Source organism: Geotrypetes seraphini, chromosome 4 (assembly GCF_902459505.1).
Source record: "Geotrypetes seraphini chromosome 4, aGeoSer1.1, whole genome shotgun sequence".
Classification (NCBI taxonomy): Eukaryota; Metazoa; Chordata; class Amphibia; order Gymnophiona; family Dermophiidae; genus Geotrypetes; species Geotrypetes seraphini.
The window spans coordinates 2538641-2561734 of record NC_047087.1 but is presented as its reverse complement, the minus strand read 5'-3'; the positions used below and the strand labels follow the sequence as shown (position 1 = coordinate 2561734).

The 23094-nt window shown below is 47.6% G+C and overlaps 1 protein-coding gene across 4 annotated transcripts in view; it reads right to left on the bottom strand.

Moving 5' to 3' along the window:
- DHX38 (DEAH-box helicase 38) overlaps positions 1–23094 on the bottom strand; it is a 370469-nt gene that overhangs the window by 113845 nt on the left and 233530 nt on the right. For all 4 annotated transcript variants that reach the window (XM_033942501.1, XM_033942499.1, XM_033942500.1 and 1 more), the window contains 2 exons: positions 18364–18480; positions 260–367 (listed from right to left, as the gene is read on the bottom strand). In XM_033942501.1, the coding sequence (XP_033798392.1) occupies positions 260–367; positions 18364–18480 (225 nt within the window). The remainder of the gene's footprint in view (positions 1–259; positions 368–18363; positions 18481–23094) is intronic.

Below are 23094 nucleotides of genomic sequence, written 5' to 3'. Positions count from 1 at the left end.
ATCTAGCACACAACAAACTTGCACACACCCTTTCCCCAGCAAGTAGTTGTAAGCCAGGGATCTCAAAGTCTCTCCTTGAGGGCCGCAATCCAGTCAGGTTTTCAGGATTTCCCCAATTAATATGCATTGAAAGCAGTGCATGCACATAGATCTCATGCATATTCATTGGGGAAAAACTGACTGGATTGCAGCCCTCAAGGAAGGACTTTGAGAGCCCTGTTGTAAGCCTTCTCTCCTCAGGGTACACAAGGCACTTTACCTTCAGTTTACAGTAACCAGAGTCAATGACAAACATGATGCCATCCACAGTAAGTGACGTCTCAGCAATATTAGTAGCTACAACACACTTCCTGATGCCATCTGGTGCCTGAAAGACAAGAGGGTTAATTGTTCAACATGGAAAATATTTACACTGAGAAACTTATGCCACCATTTCTTCTCCCTCTTGCAAAAACACTTCCACCCTGGTACGGAGAGAAGCAGCACAGCTCCACCACTCAACCTGACAACCTAAGTCTCCTTATGTCTCTTCAATTCTTTCATATCAAGACTTTAGTATCGGTTTCATAGGCAAGACACATGCTGAATGTAGTTCTTAATTCTGATGATTTAATGTCTTAAAAACAAAGAAAACACTGCAGAGTGGAATGTATAAGGTGCAGGAATCTTTATTAAAGGTCTAATCCGTAAAAATGGCTCTCATATACATGGATTGTGGACCCAACACGGTCCGTGTTACGGAGAAACACTCCTTCCTCAGGGATCCGGGATGTCCGATGTATCACATTTAGAGAGTCATGTGGAGAACACCATTGTATAAAATAACACCAATTTGTTAATCAAAGATGAGAAGTTCTCCTTCCAGGCTAACACACCATGAGAGCAAGGAGAACCCCATAAATATGGGACTTTAAAAGACATGTGAGAGATTCAATGTAATTTTGAAGAGCATCAGCCTCTGAGGAAACTTGCTAGTGAAACGGCTGGGTAGCCATCGGGCCACAAGCTAAGTGCTCTTCTTAATATCAATTATATCACCACATTAGTGTATTTGGGTTTTGCCTGCACTAAAAAATAATTGTTATAAAAGACTGATGAACACTTCACCCCAGTAAGGACACGAAACATGTTCTAGTAGTGTCTTGAGTGCTTTATTTTAAATCCATCTGCCTTCTCTCTCTCAAAGTGCACAAATATTACCATTTCACATTTGATCACCCACTCTTACCTTAAAAAACTCCAATTTGTCTTCACAGAACGAACATAAGAATTGCCTCTGCTGGGTCAGACCAGTGGTCCATCGTGCCCAGCAGTCTGCTCCTGTGGTGGCCCTTAGGTCAAAGACCAGTGCCCTAACTGAGACCAGTCCTACCTGTGTACGTTCCGGTTCAGCAGGAACTTGTCCAACTGTCTTGAATCCCTGGAGAGTGTTTTCCGCTATAACATCCTCTGGAAGAGTGTTCCAGTTTTCCACTACTCTCTGGGTGAAGAAGAACTTCCTTACATTTGTACGGAATCTATCCCCTTTTAACTTTAGAGAGTGCCCTCTCGTTCTACCTACCTTGGAGAGGGTGAACAACCTGTCTTTATCACTAAGTCTAGTCCCATTATTATCTTGAATGTTTCAATCATGTCCCCTCTCAGTCTCCTCTTTTCAAGGGAGAAGAGGCCCAGTAACGTCAGGTGTTATCCAGGGACAGCAGGCAGATATTCTCACATATGGGTGACGTCATCTACGGAGCCCGGGTATGGACAGCTTTAAAAGTGCATCGCCACTTCAGTGTTCTCTCCAGAAATTTTTTCCAGCCGGGTGGCATGAAAAAGTAGCCGGATGGAGCGGGATGGGGAAATTTGGTGGTGGGGAAAATTAACCCCCTCTTTTACTAAGGTGCGCCAGCGTTTTTAGCACGCACAGAATATTAGGACATGCAAACCCCCGCGCTACGCGGGAAAACTAACGCCAGCTCAATGCTGGTGTTAGCGTCTAGCACACGCAATTCTGCGCGCACTAAGCGCACACTAAAACCGCTATTGCAGCTTAGTAAAAGGAGCCCTAAATGTGTACTATTTTTATTAGTTAATTATTATTATTTTCCAATGCTCAATATGACTTCCTTTTTTAAGGTTTGACACTTGTGCCAGAATATTTTTACTAAATTTAAGAAATATCCAATTCTAGAAGGGAATAATTACATATTTGCCCTCTTTCAAATGGTATAGAGGTTTAAAAAAGGGAAATGCGTTAATGAAGTCATTAGGTTCAATCTAGCCATTTATTTCTGCATGAATTTAAACAACTAACAAAAAAAAAAAAAAGATAAATATAGCTCATCCAGTCATACAAGAAATGACTCTACAGCACCTCTAATAATGTTTTGATCACTAGGTTCTTCCTGAGGTCTCACTGAGGATATGAAATAGATGCAATTCCCACGTCCAGACCTCTTCCACATAATTTATGGAGAGGTGTTACTGAGCCTTTGTGTGATTGCACTACAGCAAAATAAAAAAGTAGCAGATAAAGATCAAAGTGAGAGCTAGGGCAAAACAGTTTAGGTAAAGATGCTGGTAATAATTAGCAATGTATTTAAAATATTTTATTTTTATTTGCTTAAAATGTAATTTTGAAAGCTGCTTGATGTTAATACAACTTTATTTTAATTCTTTATAGTGGGTGTGGGGTATGGTGGTGAGTGGGGGGACAACACCTACGTCAACAGTAAAGTTAGAATAGGGTCATTAAATCCAGTGGTGTACCTAGTATATATGACAGCCAGTGCTGATCATTTTTTAACAACCCCCTCCTTTATATAAAAAAGTTATTTTTAGTAATAATCCATGAGTCACACAACAAGGGTGCACCTAGGAAAAGGCAGCATCTTAAACACTGCAGTGAGCACTAGAACACCAACACATGCATTGTAAAACTAAACAAGCCAGATCTTGCACAGTCGATGCTAACAGAAAACCATGTCCTTTTCATACACATAGAACACAGATATACCCTTGCCCAATATGGAATAATCACAAACTAAAAATAGAAATATGTAGACAAAAGTTAACACCACAGAAACAGTGACACGTCCCCTAATACTGCGCAAAATATAAAGACAGTAGATGTAAATTTGAAAAAATTGCTACATAACAATCACCACTTTACAAATTAACAAATAAAAATAAAACAAATAATGAGAAATAAGAAAATACCACTTTATTGGACTAATCCATTTTTCAATTAGTAGTAATTAGCTTTCAGAGGCTAAAGCTTTCTTCAAGACAGTACAGTATACTGCTGTTATGGTATCCTGTCCTGACCTGAGGAAAGGGATTTAGTCCAAAAAAAAAACACCTGCCTAATTTCCATTTCCTATTGATAAACTTTAATCAATACAGTTACAATACTACTTGATTCTACGTAAAGCAACAAAAAAAATTTTTCTACCTTTTGTCGTTTCTGCTTTAATCATCTTTTCGCTCTCTTTTTTCTATTCAGCGTTTGTCCTCTCTCTTTGCCCCTTCCACCCAGCCTCTGCCCTCTCTCTCTCTACCCCTTCCATCTACTGTCCTTATTGCACTTCTTTGAAGGAATTAACAAACGGATGGACAGAGGAGACCCCCATAGACATCATATACAGTGGTACCTTGGATTACGAGCATAATCTGTTCCAGGAGCATGCTCGTAATACAAAATGCTCATTTATCAAAGTGAATTTCCCCATAGGAAATAATGGAAACTCGCTTTGATATGTTCCCCCCCCCCCCCGAGGCCAGCAGCGCTGCTCCCCCCCCACGAGAACCAGCATTGCTCCCCCCAAAGGCCCCGCAATCCGCCACCCTCCCCCCCACGATGCGGCACCCCCCGCCGCCGCCATCGGGCACCCCCCCCCCCACCGCCGCGACCTGAAGTCCCCTAGAGCCCTCTTCTTATTTTAATGTAGCACCGGTATGTCTCGGAGAGAACGTGAACACGCAGGCCTTGAGCATGCGCATATGCTCAAGGCCAGCACAGAAGAGGAGGCCGACATGCCAGTGCTACATTAAAGTAAGAAGAGGGCTCTAGGGGACTTCAGGTCGCGGCGGGGGGGTGCCCGATCACGGCGGAAGGGTGCCTGATGGTGGCAGGGGGGTGCCGGTTTGCGGGGGGGGGCGCTCGGTTTCCGAGGTGCCAATTTTGCGAATGTTTTGCTCGTCTTGCAAAACACTCGCAAACCGGTGCACTCGTAAACCGAGGTACCACTGTATCTAGATTTCCAAAAAGCCTTTGATAAGGTACCCCAAGAACATCTACTTCAGAAACTGAAGAACCATGGGGTGGAAGAAGACGTACATAGATGGATCAGAAATTGGTTGGCAGGTAGGAAACAGAGGGTAGGTGTTAAGGGCCACTACTCGGACTAGAGGAGGGTCACGAGTGGTGTTCCGCAGGGCTCGGTGCTCGGACCGCTGCTATTTAATATATTTATAAATGATCTAGAAGCAGGGACGAAGTGCGATATAATAAAATTTGCGGACGACACCAAACTATTTAGTGGAGCTCAGATTAAAGAGGACTGCGAAGAATTACAAAGGAACCTGAACAAACTAGCGAAATGGGCGACAAGATGGCAGATGAAGTTAAACGTTGAGAAATGTAAAGTACTATTATTATTATTATTATTAGGTTCTTATATCCCGCCATACCCAAAGAGTTCTAGGCGGTTTACATTCGTTACATTAGGATCCGGTCTGAACTCGGATTTACAAAAATTTTTTTTTTTTTTTTTTATCGGAATTGCAGGTAGCGCAGAAGGAGGCACAGGTTTATCATAGTTGGGTTGGACGATAAGATGGAGGGGAGTGGGAAACTAGAGGAGGGGGGGGAGAGGGAGGAGGGGGTGGGGGGGGTTGGAGTGTATGCGGGGAGTAAGGACTAAGGGTCTTGTTCGCGGAAGAGGTGTGTTTTGAGAAGCTTTCTGAAGTCTAGGTAGGTCGGGGCCTCTAGGATCATTTGGGCTAGCCAAGGGTTCAGCTTGGCCGCTTGGAAGGCGAAGGTTTTGTCGATGAATCTTTTGAGCTGGCATGATTTTATGGAGGGGAAGGTAAACAACTGGATTCTGCGGGGTTTCTTGTTGGTGGAATACATATTGAAATGTGGGGAGAGGTATTTTGGTGAGAGACCAAATACTGTCTTGTAACAGATGCAGGCGAACTTGAAGAGGACTCGGGATTCGAAGGGTAGCCAGTGTAGTTGGTGGTAGAAGGGGGTGATGTGTTCCCATTTGTTCAGGCCGAAAATGAGTCGGACAGCTGTGTTTTGGATCAGTTTTAGTCTTCTGGTGATTTTCTTTGTGGAGCTTAGGTAAATGATATTGCAATAATCCAGTATGCTGAGGATAGAGGATTGAACTAATAATCGAAATGCAGTGTCATCGAAGTATTTCTTTATGGTACGGAGTTTCCAGAGTGCTGAAAGGCCTTTCTTGACAATGAGGTCGGTGTGATTTTCTAGGGATAGATGTTTGTCAAGCGTGACTCCTAGTATTTTTAATGTTTGTTCGAGTGGGAAAACCAATCCTTTCACCTGGATTGTGGTGTCTTTGATTTTGTCTTTGGGGGTGGCTAGAAAGAATTTTGTTTTGTCTGGGTTGAGCTTTAGTTTGAAGGAGAGCATCCAGAGTTCTATCTGGCTGAGTATGCTAGTTATGAAGTTGAGAAGATCCTGGGATAGACTGGTTAGAGGGATGACAATTGTGATGTCATCTGCATAGATGAAGAATTTGAGCTTAAGTTTGTGAAGGAGGTTACTGAGGGAGGCGAGGTAGATATTGAACAGGGTGGGGGATAAGGGGGAGCCTTGTGGTACACCGCAGGAGTTCACCCAGCTGTAGGAGAAGTTGTCATTTTTGTGTACCCTGTAGGATCTGTTTCGTAGGAACCCTTGGAACCAGCTGAGTACCCGGTCTGAGATTCCAATGTGGGCCAGGCATTCCAGGAGAATAGTGTGGTCAACTAGGTCAAACGCACTGCTTAGATCAAATTGTAAGATCAGGGCGCTGGAGCCACGACTGAAGAGTATGTGCAGGTGGTCTAGTAAGGAGGCGATGATGGTCTCTGTGCTGTGGTCCGTGCGGAAGCCCGATTGATTGTCGCTTAGAATATTGAATTTTTCCAGGTATGCGGAGAGTTCTGCGTTTACTGCCCCTTCCGCGATTTTGGTGAATAGTGGTATGTTAGCTATTGGTCTGTAGTTGGAAGGTGCGTTGGAAGAGTCCTTTATGCTTTTTATGATTGGGGTTATTAAGATATGTCCTTGTTCTGGAGGGAAGTTTCCTGCGGATAGTAGGGAGTTGACCCATAGTAGCATGTTTGCTTTGAAGTAGATCGGAGCCGTTTTCATCACATTTGGCGGGCAAGGATCTAGTTTGCAGAAGGATTTGGTGTATTTGTTATAATATTTGTTGAAGGTTTTCCAGTCGATTGTGGTAAATTGGTTCCAGTTTAGGTCGGATCTAGACCCTTGGTCTGGTTTAGCTATGTCGATGTCAGGGAGGATGGGGAAGAGCTCCAGTGGATTGGTCTTGGTGGGTAGTGCTGGTCTTAGTTTTAGGATCTTGGAGTTGAAGAAATCCGCTAGGGTGTTGGCGGTTAGTGTTGAGTCTTCCTGGTTGTTAGTGAGTGTTTCAATGTTGTAAAGGTTATTGACGAGTTTGAAGAGGTTGCTGCTGTTGGATGTGATGTTTCCAATTAAGTGTGAGTAGAATTTTTTCCGTTTTTCCTTGGTAAGGTTTTTGTAGGTTTTTAGTTTGAGTCTCCAGGCAGTTCTGAGTTCCTGGGTTCCTGACTTTATCCATAGTCTTTCTGACTTTCTGAGGTCCCTCTTTAGCAGTAACAGCTCTGTGTCGAACCATCCCTCCTGATTTGTGGTTCTGATGTGGCGGGTTTTTGAAGGGGCTATTTCATTTAAAATGTTAGTGCTGTCAATGATCCAGGCGGACATGAGTTGGTCTATTTCTTCGTCTTGTTTTATGTGGGTGTCATAGCGGGACCAGAATTCCTCTGGGTCTATCTTTCCTCTAGTGGTGTGGGTTGTGATGTTTCTTGTTTTGTTGTTTCTTGAATGTTTTTGTTGACAGCCCAAGGAAAAGTCGCATAGTCTGTGGTCAGACCATAGGGAGTCTGTCCAGTTGGCTTGTTTCCAGTATATTTTTGGGTCGGTCGGCTCGTTGGAGGAGAATGTGACCAGATCTAGCTGATGGCCCTTTTGGTGAGTTTTGGTTGGGGGGGGTTTGAAGAAGCCTAGTTGGGAGGTGAGTGACCAGAAGTCGGCAACTTCTGGTTGGTCCGCTTGCTCAAGGTGGATGTTGATGTCTCCGCATAGAAGGTTGTAAGGACTTGTTAGATAATTAGTTAATAAGGAGTCAGCGAGGTCCTCTTTGGCTAGGGACCATTTTTGGGGTGGGATGTAGAATAGAGTGATAGTTAGCGAGGAGGCAAGGGATTTAGAGGTGAGTGAGATGGCTAATATTTCTGCGTTGGGAGAGGATTTGGTGTTGAGTGCCGTACAATTAAGCTGATCTCTGAAGATTATTGCTAGGCCTCCTCCTCTTCCCCGAGTTCTGGCCAGGGAGAGGATCTTGTATCCTGCGGGTAGGCAATCTTTGATTATGATATCCTTGTCTGATAGTAGCCAGGTTTCGGTGAGTAGGATGAAGTCGGGGTTGGTCTCCGTTAGCCAGTCTCTGATTAGAATGGCTTTGTTCCTCATGGATCGGATGTTTAGGTAAAAGCCTAGTAGGTTCTGGTGGTTTGGGTGGTTGGCTGGGGCATAGTGGGAGTAGGCCAGTTTTTTTAGTGTTCTAGGTTTTTTTGCGCCGGGTTTGGTGGGTTTGAGGGGGGGTGGAGGATTTGGGAGTCGTATTAGGTGAGAATGTGGGGTGTGGGGTGTTAGCGAGGGTATTTTGGGTTTTGGAGGGCGATATAGGGAGAAGTGGACAGGGATGGTGGTTGTGTGTGATGGGTCAGCAGAGCAGATCCTGAGGGTGATGAGATATAGTAGGAGTAGTGCTACGCATTGAGGGGTGTTTGGTCTTGCCATGGTGCCACGCTCGTGGGGGGGGGAAGAGCGTGGGGTATGGTAGTAGTCGGAGGGGGGCAGAGGGGAGGGGTGTGATGTAAAGTTTGGCAGGTTTCAGCGGCGCAGTGGACGATATAAAGCTGGGCCGGTTACAGCGGTGCAAAAGGCAGTACAGAGTTGTGCAGGTTACAGCGGTGCGTTAGGCAGTACAAAGTTAAGTAGGTTGCAGCAGTGCAATAGATCGATGTAAAGTTAAACAGGTTGAACAATTTAAGCGTGTGCGCGCGGTGCGGTAGGCAGTACAGTACAATGTAAACAATGTAAACAGTAGGTAATACAGTAAACAATAAGGCAATGCAGTACAGTGTTAACTTTTCTGAGTTCTAACGGATGAGGCGGTGCTATGTAAATAACACTATGTATTGCTGTGTTCCAGTTGGGGGGGTCGGACTGACTGGCGTCGCTCGCAGTCGCTTGCAAAGGCGCGTGCTAAGGCGCACGCGCCTTAGACGTGCGCCTTCGACGGCACGCCGAACGGCTGCACGCCGTTGGTGCGGCGGCTTTAGTCCTCGGGTTCGGGAGAGGGGCGGAGCTGGGCTCGCACGCTCCTCTCCTGCAGGCTCACGCTGCTTCGGCTCCCCGCTGGCAACAGTGCGGGGGCCAAGAGAAGAAGGCCGCTCTCCGGGGGTGCGGCGGCTTTAGTCCTCGGGTTCGGGAGAGGGGCGGAGCTGGGCTCGCACGCTCCTCTCCTGCAGGCTCACGCTGCTTCGGCTCCCCGCTGGCAACAGTGCGGGGGCCAAGAGAAGAAGGCCGCTCTCCGGGGGTGCGGCGGCTTTAGTCCTCGGGTTCGGGAGAGGGGCGGAGCTGGGCTCGCACGCTCCTCTCCTGCAGGCTCACGCTGCTTCGGCTCCCCGCTGGCAACAGTGCGGGGGCCAAGAGAAGAAGGCCGCTCTCCGGGGGTGCGGCGGCTTTAGTCCTCGGGTTCGGGAGAGGGGCGGAGCTGGGCTCGCACGCTCCTCTCCTGCAGGCTCACGCTGCTTCGGCTCCCCGCTGGCAACAGTGCGGGGGCCAAGAGAAGAAGGCCGCTCTCCGGGGGTGCGGCGGCTTTAGTCCTCGGGTTCGGGAGAGGGGCGGAGCTGGGCTCGCACGCTCCTCTCCTGCAGGCTCACGCTGCTTCGGCTCCCCGCTGGCAACAGTGCGGGGGCCAAGAGAAGAAGGCCGCTCTCCGGGGGTGCGGCGGCTTTAGTCCTCGGGTTCGGGAGAGGGGCGGAGCTGGGCTCGCACGCTCCTCTCCTGCAGGCTCACGCTGCTTCGGCTCCCCGCTGGCAACAGTGCGGGGGCCAAGAGAAGAAGGCCGCTCTCCGGGGGTGCGGCGGCTTTAGTCCTCGGGTTCGGGAGAGGGGCGGAGCTGGGCTCGCACGCTCCTCTCCTGCAGGCTCACGCTGCTTCGGCTCCCCGCTGGCAACAGTGCGGGGGCCAAGAGAAGAAGGCCGCTCTCCGGGGGTGCGGCGGCTTTAGTCCTCGGGTTCGGGAGAGGGGCGGAGCTGGGCTCGCACGCTCCTCTCCTGCAGGCTCACGCTGCTTCGGCTCCCCGCTGGCAACAGTGCGGGGGCCAAGAGAAGAAGCACTACATGTGGGAAGCAGAAACCTGAGGTACAGCTATACAATGGGAGGGATGTTATTGAATAAGAGTACCCAAGAAAGGGACTTGGGGGTAATAGTGGATACGACAATGAAGCCGACGGCACAGTGCGCTGTGGCCACTAAGAGAGCGAATAGAATGCTAGGTATAATCAAGAAGGGTATTACAACCAGAACAAAATAAGTTATCCTGCCATTTTATCGGGCGATGGTGCGTCCGCATCTGGAGTACTGTGTCCAATATTGGTCGCCGTACCTAAAGAAGGATATTGCAATACTCGAGAGGGTTCAGAGGAGAGCGACACGTCTGATAAAAGGTTTGGAAAACCTTACATACACTGAGAGATTGGAGAAACTGGGACTCTTTTCCCTGGAGAAGAGGAGACTTAGAGGAGATATGATAGAGACTTACAAGGTCATGAAGGGCATAGAGAGAGTGGAGAGGGACAGATTCTTCAAACTTTTGAAAAATAAAAGAACAAGAGGGCATTCGGAAAAGTTGAAAGATTCAAAACCAATGCTAAGAAGTTTTTCTTTACCCAACGTGTGGTGGACATCTGGAATGCACTTCCAGAGGGCGTAATAGGGCAGAGTACGGTACTGGGGTTCAAGAAAGGATTGTACAATTTCCTGTTGGTAAAGGGGATAGAGGGATACAGATAGAGGATTACTGCACAGGTCCTGGACCTGTTGGGCTGCCGCATGAGCGGACTTCTGGGCATGATGGACCTCAGGTCTGACCCAGCGGAGGCATTGCTTATGTTCTTATGTTCTATCTGCCCCTTGCATCCACTGTCCACCCTCTCTGCCCTTTCCATCCAGTGTCCGCCCTCTCTCTCTCTCTTCCATATGGCATCTTCCCTCTATGTTCCTTCAATAAACTGTATATCCTGTGCCCTTTCTCTCCTTTGTTCATTATTCATTTCAGCTTCACTCCCTCTCCATATTTTTGTCTCCGTCCCCCTCCCCTATGCTCAGGCATCTCTCTCTTCTCCTTTCCTTCCCTCCCACCATGCCCTGGCATCTCTCTCCTTCTTCCTCTTTGCTCTGGCACCTCCTCTCTTTCCTTTCCCTCTGGTATGGCATTTTATGTCTCCTTAGTTTCCCTTCCCTCCCCCATGTCCTGGCATCTCTCTCCTCTCCTTCCATCTCCCCCTCCCACTCCATTATCTGGCATCTCTTCTCCTTCCTTTCACCTGGTCTGGCATCTGTCTCCTTCCCCCCAGGGCAGCATTAATTCTTTGAGGGCCCCTAGGCACACAAGTATACTGGGGCCCCTCTGCCCTGCCCATACCCCGCCCCCATTTATGTTTTCTTATTCACTTCTATTTCTTTTTTTTAATTCAAAACAAACAAAGATTAGCATACCAGTGCACAGTTTTTCTTCTATGCAACCCCCAAACATCTCTGAACAAATCCCCCTTCCTTCCCTTCTCTTCTCACCTACTTATCCAGGACTTTAACTCTGAACTCTTTCCATATGTATATAAGTGTTCAAATATATTGTAAAGCAGTAATACTATCCGAAATATAAGTCTATATTAATAACCAAGTTTACAAAGCCTCTCAACTGCCTCACTCTACGGGGAGACGCTGTTCTGTTAGGGGACTTCAACATGCCTGACGCAGATTGGAACTCATACTCAGCAATAACCAGCGGTAGCAGGAGACTGTTAACATCCATAAAAGGAGCACGACTCAAACAAATGGTATTGGAATCCACTAGGGCCCAGGCGATCTGGTACTCACCAATGGGGATAGCGTCTCGAAGGTCTCGGTAGGAGATACGCTAGCCTCCAGCGACCACAATATGGTGTGGTTCTACCTCAGGAAAGGTTTCCCTAGATCAAACACGAAAACAAATGTACTCAATTTCCGAGGCACTAACTTCGAACGCATGGGAGATTTCGTCCACCGGACACTGCAGAACCAAGCTACGACCAATGATGTAGAAGCTATGTGGTCATCCCTGAAATCTACCATACATGAAGCGACAAGCCTCTACATTAAATCAGTACACAAACGGCAGAGAAACAACAAACCCCAATGGTACTCCGCAGAAATCTCGCACCTCATCAAGGAGAAGAAAAAAGCATTTATTTCCTACAAACGTACGGAGATTAGGGAAGCTAAACTAGAACATAGGGCGAGGTCTGCAGCGGTCAAAACGGCAGTCAGGGAGGCCAAACTTTGAGTGGAAGAGACTCTGGCAAAGAACATGAAGAAAGGGGACAAATCCTTCTTCAGGTATATTAGTGATAGGAAAAAGAACACAGACGGGATAGTACGCCTTAGAAAACCAGATGGGAACTGCGCAGAATCAGATTCCGATAAAGCAGAACTACTGAATGAATACTTCTGCTCGGTCTTCACCTGCGAGGCACCGGGGCACGGTCCGCAGTTGCAGGCAAGGCCCAGCGTGGAAGACCCATTTCAGAATTTCGAGTTCACACCTGGCGACGTCTACTACGAACTGGCAAGACTCAAAGTGAACAAAGCCATGGGACCGGACAATCTACACCCCAGGATGCTCAGTGAGCTGCGTGATGTCCTGGCAGAACCACTATCAGGACTCTTCAATCTCTCCCTAAGTTCGGGGAGAGTCCCCATAGATTGGAAAACAGCTAACGTCTTTCCACTGCACAAAAAGGGTTGCAGGGCAGAGGCTGCAAACTACAGACCGGTGAGTCTCACATCAATAGTATGCAAACTCATGGAAACACTAATCAAACGTAAATTAGACACAATCTTGGATGAGGAGAATCTATGGGATCCCAGTCAACACGGATTCACCAAGGGTAATTCCTGCCAATCCAATCTCATCAGCTTCTTTGATTGGGTAACAAAACAGTTAGACTTGGGAGAATCCGTGGATGTCATATACCTAGACTTCAGCAAAGCTTTCGATAGTGTCCCGCATCGAGGGCTGTTGAGCAAGATGAAATCAATGGGGCTGGGAGAAACACTAACTACATGGGTCAATGACTGACTGAGTGGCAGACTTCAGAGGGTGGTAGTTAACGGTACCCTCTCTAAAACATCGGAGGTGACCAGTGGAGTACCGCAGGGCTCAGTCTTAGGCCCGCTCCTTTTCAACATATTCATAGGTGACCTAACTCAGGGGCTTCAAGGTAAGGTAACGTTATTCGCTGACGACGCCAAACTATGCAATATAGTGAGAGATGGCAATTCACCAGATAGTATGACACAGGACCTACATTTGTTGGAGCTTTGGTCCTCAACCTGGCAGCTGGGCTTCAACGCTAAGAAATGCAAGATCATGCACCTCGGCAGCAGAAATCCGTGCAGAACTTACCCCTTGAATGGTGAGACCTTAGCTAGAACTTCAACAGAACGAGACTTGGGAGTGATCATCAGCACAGACATAAAAACTGCTGATCATGTGGAGAAGGCTTCATCTAAGGCAAGACAGTTGTTAGGTTGCATCCGCAGTAGTTTCGTCAGCCGGAAGCCTGAAGTCATAATGACATTATACAGAACTATGGTGAGGCCTCATTTGGAATACTGTGTGCAATTCTGGAGGCCACACTACCGAAAAGATGTGCGGAGAGTAGAGTCGGTGCAACAGATGGCCACCAGGATGGTCTCGAGGCTCAAGGATCTATCGTACGAGGAAAGGCTGAAAAATTTGCAGCTGTACTCACTCGAGGAACATAGGGAGAGAGGAGAAATGATCGAGACGTTTAAGTATATTACCAGCCGTATCAAGATGGAAGAAGAGATTCTCTTTCTCAAAGGACCCTTAGCCACAAGAGGGCATCCGCTCAAACTCAGGGGCGGGAAATTTCATGGCGACACCAGGAAATATTTCTTCACCGAGAGAGTGGTTGATTCTTGGAACAAGCTCCCGGTGCAGGTGATCGAGGCAAACAGCGTGCAAGAATTTAAGAGCAAATGGGATGTCCATGTGGGATCCCTTAGAGGGTTAAGCCAAGGGAACCTGTCACCAGGAGTGGGATCCCTAGGATAGTAGACTTGGGGGTGGGTCAGTAGAGTGGGCAGACCTGATGGGCTATGGCCCTTATCTGCTGTCATCTTCTATGTTTCTATGTTTCATTCTACGTCAACCAACTGTAACCCCTATGTATGTATAAACAACCAAATCTGTAACTCCTCTAGTACGTTCCACTCCATATATGTTAACTTGTAACAAAACAACAAGGAAAGCAGTCCACCAAAGAATCCAACATGAAACAAAAGAAGATCGGCAGAAAATAAAGAGATTCAAATCAGATTTATTAAAGGTGCTCCCAAGAACCATGCCCAATGCATTTTGCCAAATGAGCCTAGTCAAAGCTAACAGAAAACCATGTCTTTCATACACAAAGTGAGAAAAAAACAACGATTCTTCCCTGACCCTGAAAAGAAGGGGTGAGGGGAAGAGACAGCTCAAACCAGACAACTAAAGAAAATTTGTTGTGATAAATGGGAAGCCTTCAGTCGCACAGCTCGCAATGGGGACCAAACCCCTAATGCACCAGCTGTCACATGCATACACCCATAAGGGTGTTATCTGTGAGACATCTCCGGGCTAACCCGTATGTGATTAAACGTGTACCTAGTGCACAAACCAATGTGCTAATAGTGTGAAATATAATAATCAACCAAGATAACATATAAACAATGGTTAAAGCTGTCTCTGCCTTCATACACACAGAACATTGATACACCTTCACCCAGTATGGAATAAGTACCGTATTTTCACGTAGATAATGCGCACCCGTGTAAAACGTGCACACGGGTATAGCACGCGAAAAACACAAATTTATGTACAGAAATTTTTATATACCGTGCACACCTGTATACCGCACATGCTGCCCGACTCTCCTTTCGCCCGCCCGACTCTCCTCTGGCCACCCCGACTCTCCTCTCCCCCTTGAAGTCCTGTCCCCAGCCTGAAAGCCTGATGCCCCCCCCCCCCGACGTCCGATTCACACCCCCCCCCCCCCCGCAGGACCGCTCGCACGCATCCGCACCCCACCCCGAAGGACCACTCGCACACACTCCCAACCGCACCCGCACCCCCACCCTGAAGGACAGCTCGCACCCCCACAGCCTCCCGACCCCCCCCCCCATCATGTAGAAGCTCCTACCGATGTCCTGCTGCTTCCTCTTGGCCGTCCCGACTCCCCGACACGATCGGGGCAAGAGGGAGCTCAAGCCCTCTTGCCCCAGCCAACCGCGGCACCTCCCACACGATTGGGGCAAGAGGGAGCTCAAGCCCTCTTGCCCCAGCCAACCGCGGCACCCCCGACACGATCGGTGCAAGAGGGAGCTCAAGCCCTCTTGCCCCAGCCAACCGCGGCACCCCCGACACGATCGGGGCAAGAGGGAGCTCAAACCCTCTTGCCCCAGCCAACCGCGGCACCCCCGGCACGATCGGGGCAAAAGGGAGCCCAAGCCCTCTTGCCCCGCCGACTCCCCAACTCCCCGACAATATCGGGCCAGGAGGAAGCCCAAGTCCTCCTGGCCCTGGCAACCCCTCCCCCCCCCCCGCTAGTTGTTCGGGCCAGGAGGGAGCCCAAACCCTCCTGGCCACGGCGACCCCCTACCCCCACCCCGCACTACATTACGAGCAGGAGGGATCCCAGGCCCTCCTGCCCTTGACGCAAACCCCCCTCCCCCCAACGACCGCCCCCCCCAAGAACCTCCGACCGCCCCCCCCAGCCGACTCGCGACCCCCCTGGCCGACCCCCACGACACCCCCACCCCCCTTCCCCATACCTTTGTGTAGTTGGCCGGACAGACGGGAGCCAAACCCGCCTGTCCGGCAGGCAGCCAACGACGGAATGAGGCCGGATTAGCCCATCCGTCCCAAAGCTCCGCCTACTGGTGGGGCCTAAGGCGCCTGGGCCAATCAGAATAGGCCCGGGAGCCTTAGGTCCCTCCTGGGGGCAGGGCCTTAGGCACATGGTCGGGTTGGGCCCATGTGCTTCAGGCCCCGCCCCCAGGTGGGACCTAAGGCTCCCGGGCCTATTCTGATTGGCCCAGGCGCCTTAGGCCCCACCAGTAGGCGGAGCTTTGGGACGGATGGGCCAATCCGGCCTCATTCCGTCGTTGGCTACCTGCCGGACAGGCGAGTTTGACTCCCGTCTGTCCGGCCAACTACACAAAGGTACGGGGAAGGGGGGTGGGGGTCGGCCAGGGGGGTCGCGGGTCGGCTGGATGAATGCTTCGAAGAATGCCTCAATCTATGATGCAAGCTGTGCCTCAAAGCAGGTCTCGATAATCGAGGAGAGCATGTCCCAGTCAAAGCCCCCAGAGAATGGATAGGGCTGGAGGCTGTGGAATGAAGCAATGGAGGCTGAGTGGAAGAACCTCGATGCACTCCCAAAGACTCTGCTCCTTGCTTCGAGTGTGAGGGTTCCAACGGAGGCATTGGCAAAGAATCTGCTCCTTGCTGTCCATGCCTAGATGCCAGACCAGACACTCGCAGAGACTCTGCTCCCTGCAAAGAGTGTGCATACGACTGAGGAACAGGAGGCAGCTCGACCTCGCGGGAGACCTCGTTATGCCCAGGCTGGATTTGTGAGAGAAGCTTCGGCCCCATGGTAGTAATGAGCTGAATGAATTGCTTCTCTAACAAGGTCTGGAACGAAGCCGACAAGGATGGATCCACGTCTCCAACGGGACCACCTGCACAGGCTTTGATCTCCCTCGAGGCAGTGTGAGAGTGCTTGGACTTAGAAGCCTTAGGCACTTTAAGCACCACCAGGGGAATGGGCTGCTGCCCTATCCGTCCTGAAGAGACAGAGGAAGGCATCGCAGCAGGCGTCGAAGACAGAGCCGGGACAAACGAGGCAGGTTTGATGAGGCTCGGAGTAGAAGCTGTGGAAGCCGGAAGAGCTTCAGATGAGGTCGAGGGCAAAGCATCCTTCGAGGTCAAAAGCTCCATCGAAGACTCCATGCTGAAGAGCTGCTCCCACAGGATTCAACAATGCTTGAAAGCACGAGACTTAAGTGTTGAGCAAGGCCGGCACGATTTCGGGAGATGTTGAGGCCCAAGACACCGAAGACAGCATCAATGAGGGTCCGTGAGGGAAATCGCGCGCTGGCACTTGGAACACTTTTTAAAACCGATTGCAGGCCGGGACATAGGCTGATAAAGCGCCGCCACAAGATCGAAGCTGCGGGGCTGCGGCCACGAGGCCTGCCTGGTCGAACGAACGGAAGAAATTTTTAATTTTTTTAAAGAAAAGAATAAAACGGCGATTCTGTAGAAAAAGAACACAAAACCACGGACTGAAGAAGGTACAAGTGAAAACACTTCACACAGAGAGACGAAGACGGACTTCTCAGCTCCGTGGAAAAGTAAGAACTGAGGAGACGCGTCCTGCGCTGGGCGGGAAGGCACTCGCGCATGCGTGGTGCGGGCGACTCGAAACTTTGAGTTTCTTTCAAGCAAGTCTGCTTGTAAGGCGTCCGCATCGAGGCTCCGTCGGATGACATCAGCCACTTGTGAGAATACCTGCCTGCTTGTCCTGGGATAAATAACATAACATAACTTTATTCTTCTATACCGCCATAATCAGACGACTTATAGGCAGTTCACACTGAAGAGAGCTGGACAATCAGAAATTACAATGTACAAATTATAACATTATAAAAATACAACATATTACACAAGAAAGATATAATAAAATTGTTAGATTTAGTGTCGTTTCTGTTTAGGGGATAAATCTATCAAACAATGCAGTTTTAATTTCTTTCCTAAAGGCGCCGTAGTCAGCCTAGCTCCATTTATGTAGTTATGTGCTTGATACATGAGAGTTCTATCCAGAAAGGATTTCTATTTCCTGCCAGTAATGCTTGGATATGATATGCAAAAAGATTACAATTCCTGGTTATCCTTGTGGGACTATGTAGCACAAAATGAGATAAAAGATAGGTGGGAGCTAGTCCCCAAACCAACTTGAAACAAACACAACCAGTGCAGCAGTTTGTAGTAGGGACTAATATGGTCACTTTTTTCAATCCAAATATCAAACGGACAGCCATGTTCTGTACTATTCTTAATTTCCTCACTGTTTTTTTAGATATACTCAAATAAACGATATTGCAGTAGTCCAAGATAGATAAAACCAAAGACTGTACCAATAATCTATATGATAAAGGGTCAAAGTATTTTTTAATGGTCTTTATTTTCTATAGTGCAAAAAAATAGGGGTTTTGGAGGTGGGAGACCTGAACCCTACCCCCAGAAACTGCTGAAAACACCCGCTCCCCCAGATTTTCCATAGGAAATAATGGGTTTCTTTGTCCCTGGGATCATTAACATGGAATCTTGCTACTCACTGGGATTCTGTAGAACCTGGTTTGACCACTGTTGGAAGCAGAATACTGGGCTAAACGGACCTCCAGTCTGCCTTAGAAATATTAACTCCTTTCAATTTAAATATCTAACCTTTGTCCAAACTCTAGGTCCTCAACTACATGCCCAATATCTCGATCTGGATATCTGAAATATGAACTTGTCCAGTACTAAATGTCATTTTTTTTCTGATTCATTTTATCTCATTTCCTCACTATGAAAACCTTGTACTTTGTCCAGTCTTCCTTGCCTCCTTTCATATCACAACCTTTCTGCTTCTACCTACATTATACCAGAACAACTTATTTGTTTTAAGAATGAGATCATATTCTCTCACCTTCTGAAAAATTTTAGCCTGGAGGTCAGAGGGCAATTGAGAGTAGATAGGTAGAACTGCCAAAGCTGGGGCATTCTCCAGTTCTTCCAGTCTTTCCACAATTTGATCGGAGCTCACCTGAAGATACAAATGGTAAAAAATGGGATACAGAGAACGAGAAGAAAACCAGGATTCATTCATTCCGGCAGGACAAATGCAAATTTATAAATTTTATGGACTGATCACCGTGTTCAACAGACCACAAAAACACATCAATGTTAAAAACATCGAAATATAAAACATGAATCATGAAACCAAAAATGCTAAAAACGCTGACCTCTAGCACTGCCATTTTGAGATCCAGAGCCAATGGGGTGGGGGGCCAGGGCAGGGGCAGGAACAGAAAGGGAAAGCACTCACTAGACACAAATGATCTCCTACCTGAACAACCGACTAAACCGAAACTTCACACCCAGACTAAAGAGAACACAGATCCCATTCTCCTACCCACCACTCAAGGGCATTCAACGCAAGAAGATGTACGACGGCCTCCTAGCAACGCAGGCTGCGAAGCTAGACCCCCTCCATCTCTAACCTGTTGACAACTACAAGCGACTTTAAAACTTTTCAAAAAGAAATCAAAACTCTGTTATTTAAAGAAACTATCCTGTCCTCTTATCCCCCATCCCCCGCAACATCCCCCTCCTTGCATACTCTTTCATGTAACCAACCCTAAATTCCATCTTCCCTACAAGTTATCCTCAAATTTCACCCCTTCCTTAAACTTCCCCTCTTAGCCTCCACTATGCATCTAACCCTAAATTGTAACTTAAACTGTAACTACTATGTATCTAACCCTAATTCGAAACCTAGCCTCTCTATGTTTCTAACCCTAAAATTGTAACTTCCTGGAAATGTCCAGCCATCTTCAATTGTAATCCGCTTAGAACTGCAAGGTACAGGTGGAATAGAAGTCTCTAATGTAATGTAATGTAAGGGGGGATCCTGGGGAGGTCTAGAGAGAAAGGGAATGGATTTAGTACATGTGGGCAGGAGTTACATTTTGAGGGAGGAACTTGGGGATATGGATCTGGGGAAGGAAGGGTACAGGGATTGGAGGGGAGGTATGCTACCGGGATTGAGAAAGACTGGACGGGGGTAAGAGATCAGGAAAATGTTAAAGATCATATTAAAGCCACACAATTGCAGGATCTGCAGGGCAAGAAGAGGCACTGTGGATCAATTTGGAAAGAGGGAAGGCTTTAACATAGGACTTCAGCATTCTTGGGAAAGAGGAAGTACTACTGCAAAGTATTATTAGTTGGTCTATCTACAAAAAATTTACTAAGTGTGCAAAATGCAGTTCACCTACAGAATAATCTGCATATTCACACTGGCTGCCTATTTGAAAATGCTAGATCTTCAAAACCCTTACACTCGACTTCAAATTCTTTGATAAAATGGTCCCAGCTTATGTCAGGAAAATTAACCACCTATATCCCAAACCAACCTCTAAGATCACAAGGTGGAAGACTATCTATACCTTCAGTACTAACCCTTAAACTAGCAAGTGCTTGCAGACATGTTTATTCTCACTTCTTGCCTAGATTATGGAATCAAGTCTCAACAACTATCAGATCACTGGTAAAAACACTAAATTTCATGAAAGCTGTGAAAACCATCTTTTTACTTAATAGTGTCTACCATGGGATTCCTTATTCCCTAACCATTACTGACCAGGTTCTTCATATATGCTAACCCGGGAACCATCTCCGCTGGATTATAAGTATTTGTTAAAATTTTCTTTTCACTTACGTCTGTACTTATATGGCAGTGTCATTCTGCTAAGATAAATGTACTACTGCTGTAAGAAGTCTGTACCCATACATTAAATTTGTCCTGCTACTATTAGAAGTCTTTGCTCAAATTATCTTATTATATATTATATAAATACTAGTCTTTAAGCCCGTTACATTAACGGGTGCTAGAATAGATGTGTGTGTGTGTTTTTCTTTCTCTCTCCTTGGCCGCTGTCTTTCTTTCTTTCTGTCTCTCTCTTTCCTCGGCTATCCACCACCACTTCTTGCCTCCTTCACAGACCGAAGTGGACAGAGATTTAATAGTAGACATTCAGAATATAAGCTCTAGTTAAGATCCCTCCCTCTCATCCCTTTGTGCACCAGAACCTCTGAAGTCTCAAAACCGGTGGCAGCGCTCTGAACGTGCTGCTTTGCGAGTTTGGGGCCTTCGCTCTGCCGCTTCATCAGTGACATGGCAGAGGTAAGGCCCCGGCTTAGAAGGCTGTGAACTCGCAAAGCAGCCTGTTCAGAGCACTGCCACCACTGCGGTTTTGGAGGCTTCTGAGGTATGTCAGGAGTGCAATACCGGTAAACTTGAAACCAACCTGAGGAGTGAGGAGGAAGCAGGAAAGGAGACTGGGCCCATAGGAGGGAAGGTGGGTGGGAAAGAAGGGAGACAAACTGCACAGGAAGGGAAGGGAGAGGGAGAGAAAGAGACATATTGAACATAAAAGGAGAGGCTAAGGGAGAAATGCAGCTGCAAAGAAGGAAAGGGAGAGGGTGAGACATGCTACATACAAGTGAAGATGCCTTCTTATTACAGCTTGAATTTTTTTAAACACCTATTTCTAATGAAAATTCTCCTTAATTTTTCCCTTACAAATGTTCAACTATCCTATAACAAATGTAGTTCCTCCCCTTCTTCCCTGCATGTTCCAGTATGTCTAGTTGGCTTGGCATTATGTCTATGTCTTTTAACATTGTAAAACTTTTTGTATTTTGCCTAGAAATATTTTAATAGGCGACTATATTAAATTTTAATAAAACTTGAAACTTGAAAAACTTGAGAGGGAGAGACATAGCACAGGAATGGAGAGGCCTTGGAAGAGACATGCTGCACACAAAAGGAAAGAAAAGGGAGAGATATACTGTGTTTCCCCGAAAATAAGACAATCCCCATGCGTTTTCTGGAGCACAAATTAATATAAGACCCTGTCTTATTTTCAGGGAAACACGGTAGGTGATTTTAATATGCCGGACGTTGATTGGGGTATCCCTATTGTGGGGTCTTCCAGAAGTAGGGAGATCCTGGATTTTCTACAAGGAGAACTGTACCAGCAGTTGGTAATGGAACCCAAGCGGGATGGGATCATACTGGACTTAGTGCTTACAAACAGGAAAATGTTTCCGATGTTATTGTGGGTTATCATCTGGCATCCAGCGATCAATGCATAGTACAATTTAATATTAAGATGGGTAAAGAGAGGGCTCATTCAAAAGTAAAGGATCTAGACTGACTCCACATCCCGAGCAATAATCCAGGAGCTCTCCTGAAAAGACTTTGCTCAGATCAGCCAATCGTCCAGATAGGGAAGAACCAGAATGTCCTCCTTGCACAAAGCTGCCACTACAACCACCATAATCTTGGTGAACGTCTATGGAGCTGTGGCCAGACCAAAAGGAAGTGCACAAAACTGATAGTGTTTTCCCAAGATCACAAAGCGAAGGAACCACTGATGAGAGGCCCAAATTGGAACATGAAGATAGGCTTTCGTCAGATTGAGAGATATCAGAAATTCTCCCGGCTGAATGGCCAGAATGACTGACCTCAGAGTCTCCATATGAAAAGACAGGACCCGGAATGCCCTGTTGACTCCCTTCAGATCTAAAATGGGTCAAAAAGACCCCCCTTTCTTGGGCACCACAAAGTAAATGAAATACCTGCTGGTGCAACACTCCTGTGGAGGCACTGGAACTACCATGTTGAGGTCGAGCAACCGCTGTAGGGTCTGACAAAAAGCCTGCTTCTTTCAAGCCGCCTGACAAGGAGAAGTGAGGAAATGATCTGGCAAAGGACAAGAAAACTCCTGAGCTTAGCCATTCCGAATCACTTCCAGGACCCACTGATCCGTTGTGATCTGGGCCCACCCCTGGTAAAACTCCCACAACTAGGCACCCACCGGCACCAGGGGAAGGGCCCATAAGGAGTCATTGGGCTGGACGGGTGGTGGAGGGGCCGTAGGAGGAATCAGGCCCCCCACCAAGTGGGCCTCACGAAAGACTGCATGCACTGAAAGAAACAGACCCTGGAAGGCCCAGCAGAAGGAAAAGAGGTAGTAATGTCAAAAATTGCATAAATGCCCATGAGGAACGGCATCTCACAAAGGAGGGCGAGCACGGTCTTCAGGAAGACGGGACATCTTAGAGTCCAGATCCTCACTAAATAAGAAAGACTCCCGAAAGGGAAATTTAGTAAGCTTAGCCTTTGATGCTGCATCTGCCGACCAATCCCGAAGCCACAGGGTACAGCAAGCAGCCACCCCAAGAGCACACAAGAGATCACACATGGCATCCGAGAGGCAAGTAACCTACTTCTTGATCCACCAAGGACCAGTCATCAGACTCCCGGTCCAGAACATGCTCGGACTACTAAAACAAGCCCTAGCCACCAGCCCACCACACATTGCCATCTGGACCACCAGGGCAGCTACATTGAAACTCTGCTTAAGAAGAGACTCTATCTGCCTATCCTCAGAGTCCTGTAAAACCGAGCAGTCCTCTACCAGCACCGTATGCCGTTGCGCAATGGTTAAGACCACCGTATCCCTCACAGGCGACTTCAAGGTATCCCTATCCTTTTTAGGAATGGGATACCGGTGAGCCATGGACTTTGCAAAACGAAAAGGCATTTCCAGCGCCTTCCACTGCGCAAGCACAAAATCCCAAATATCCT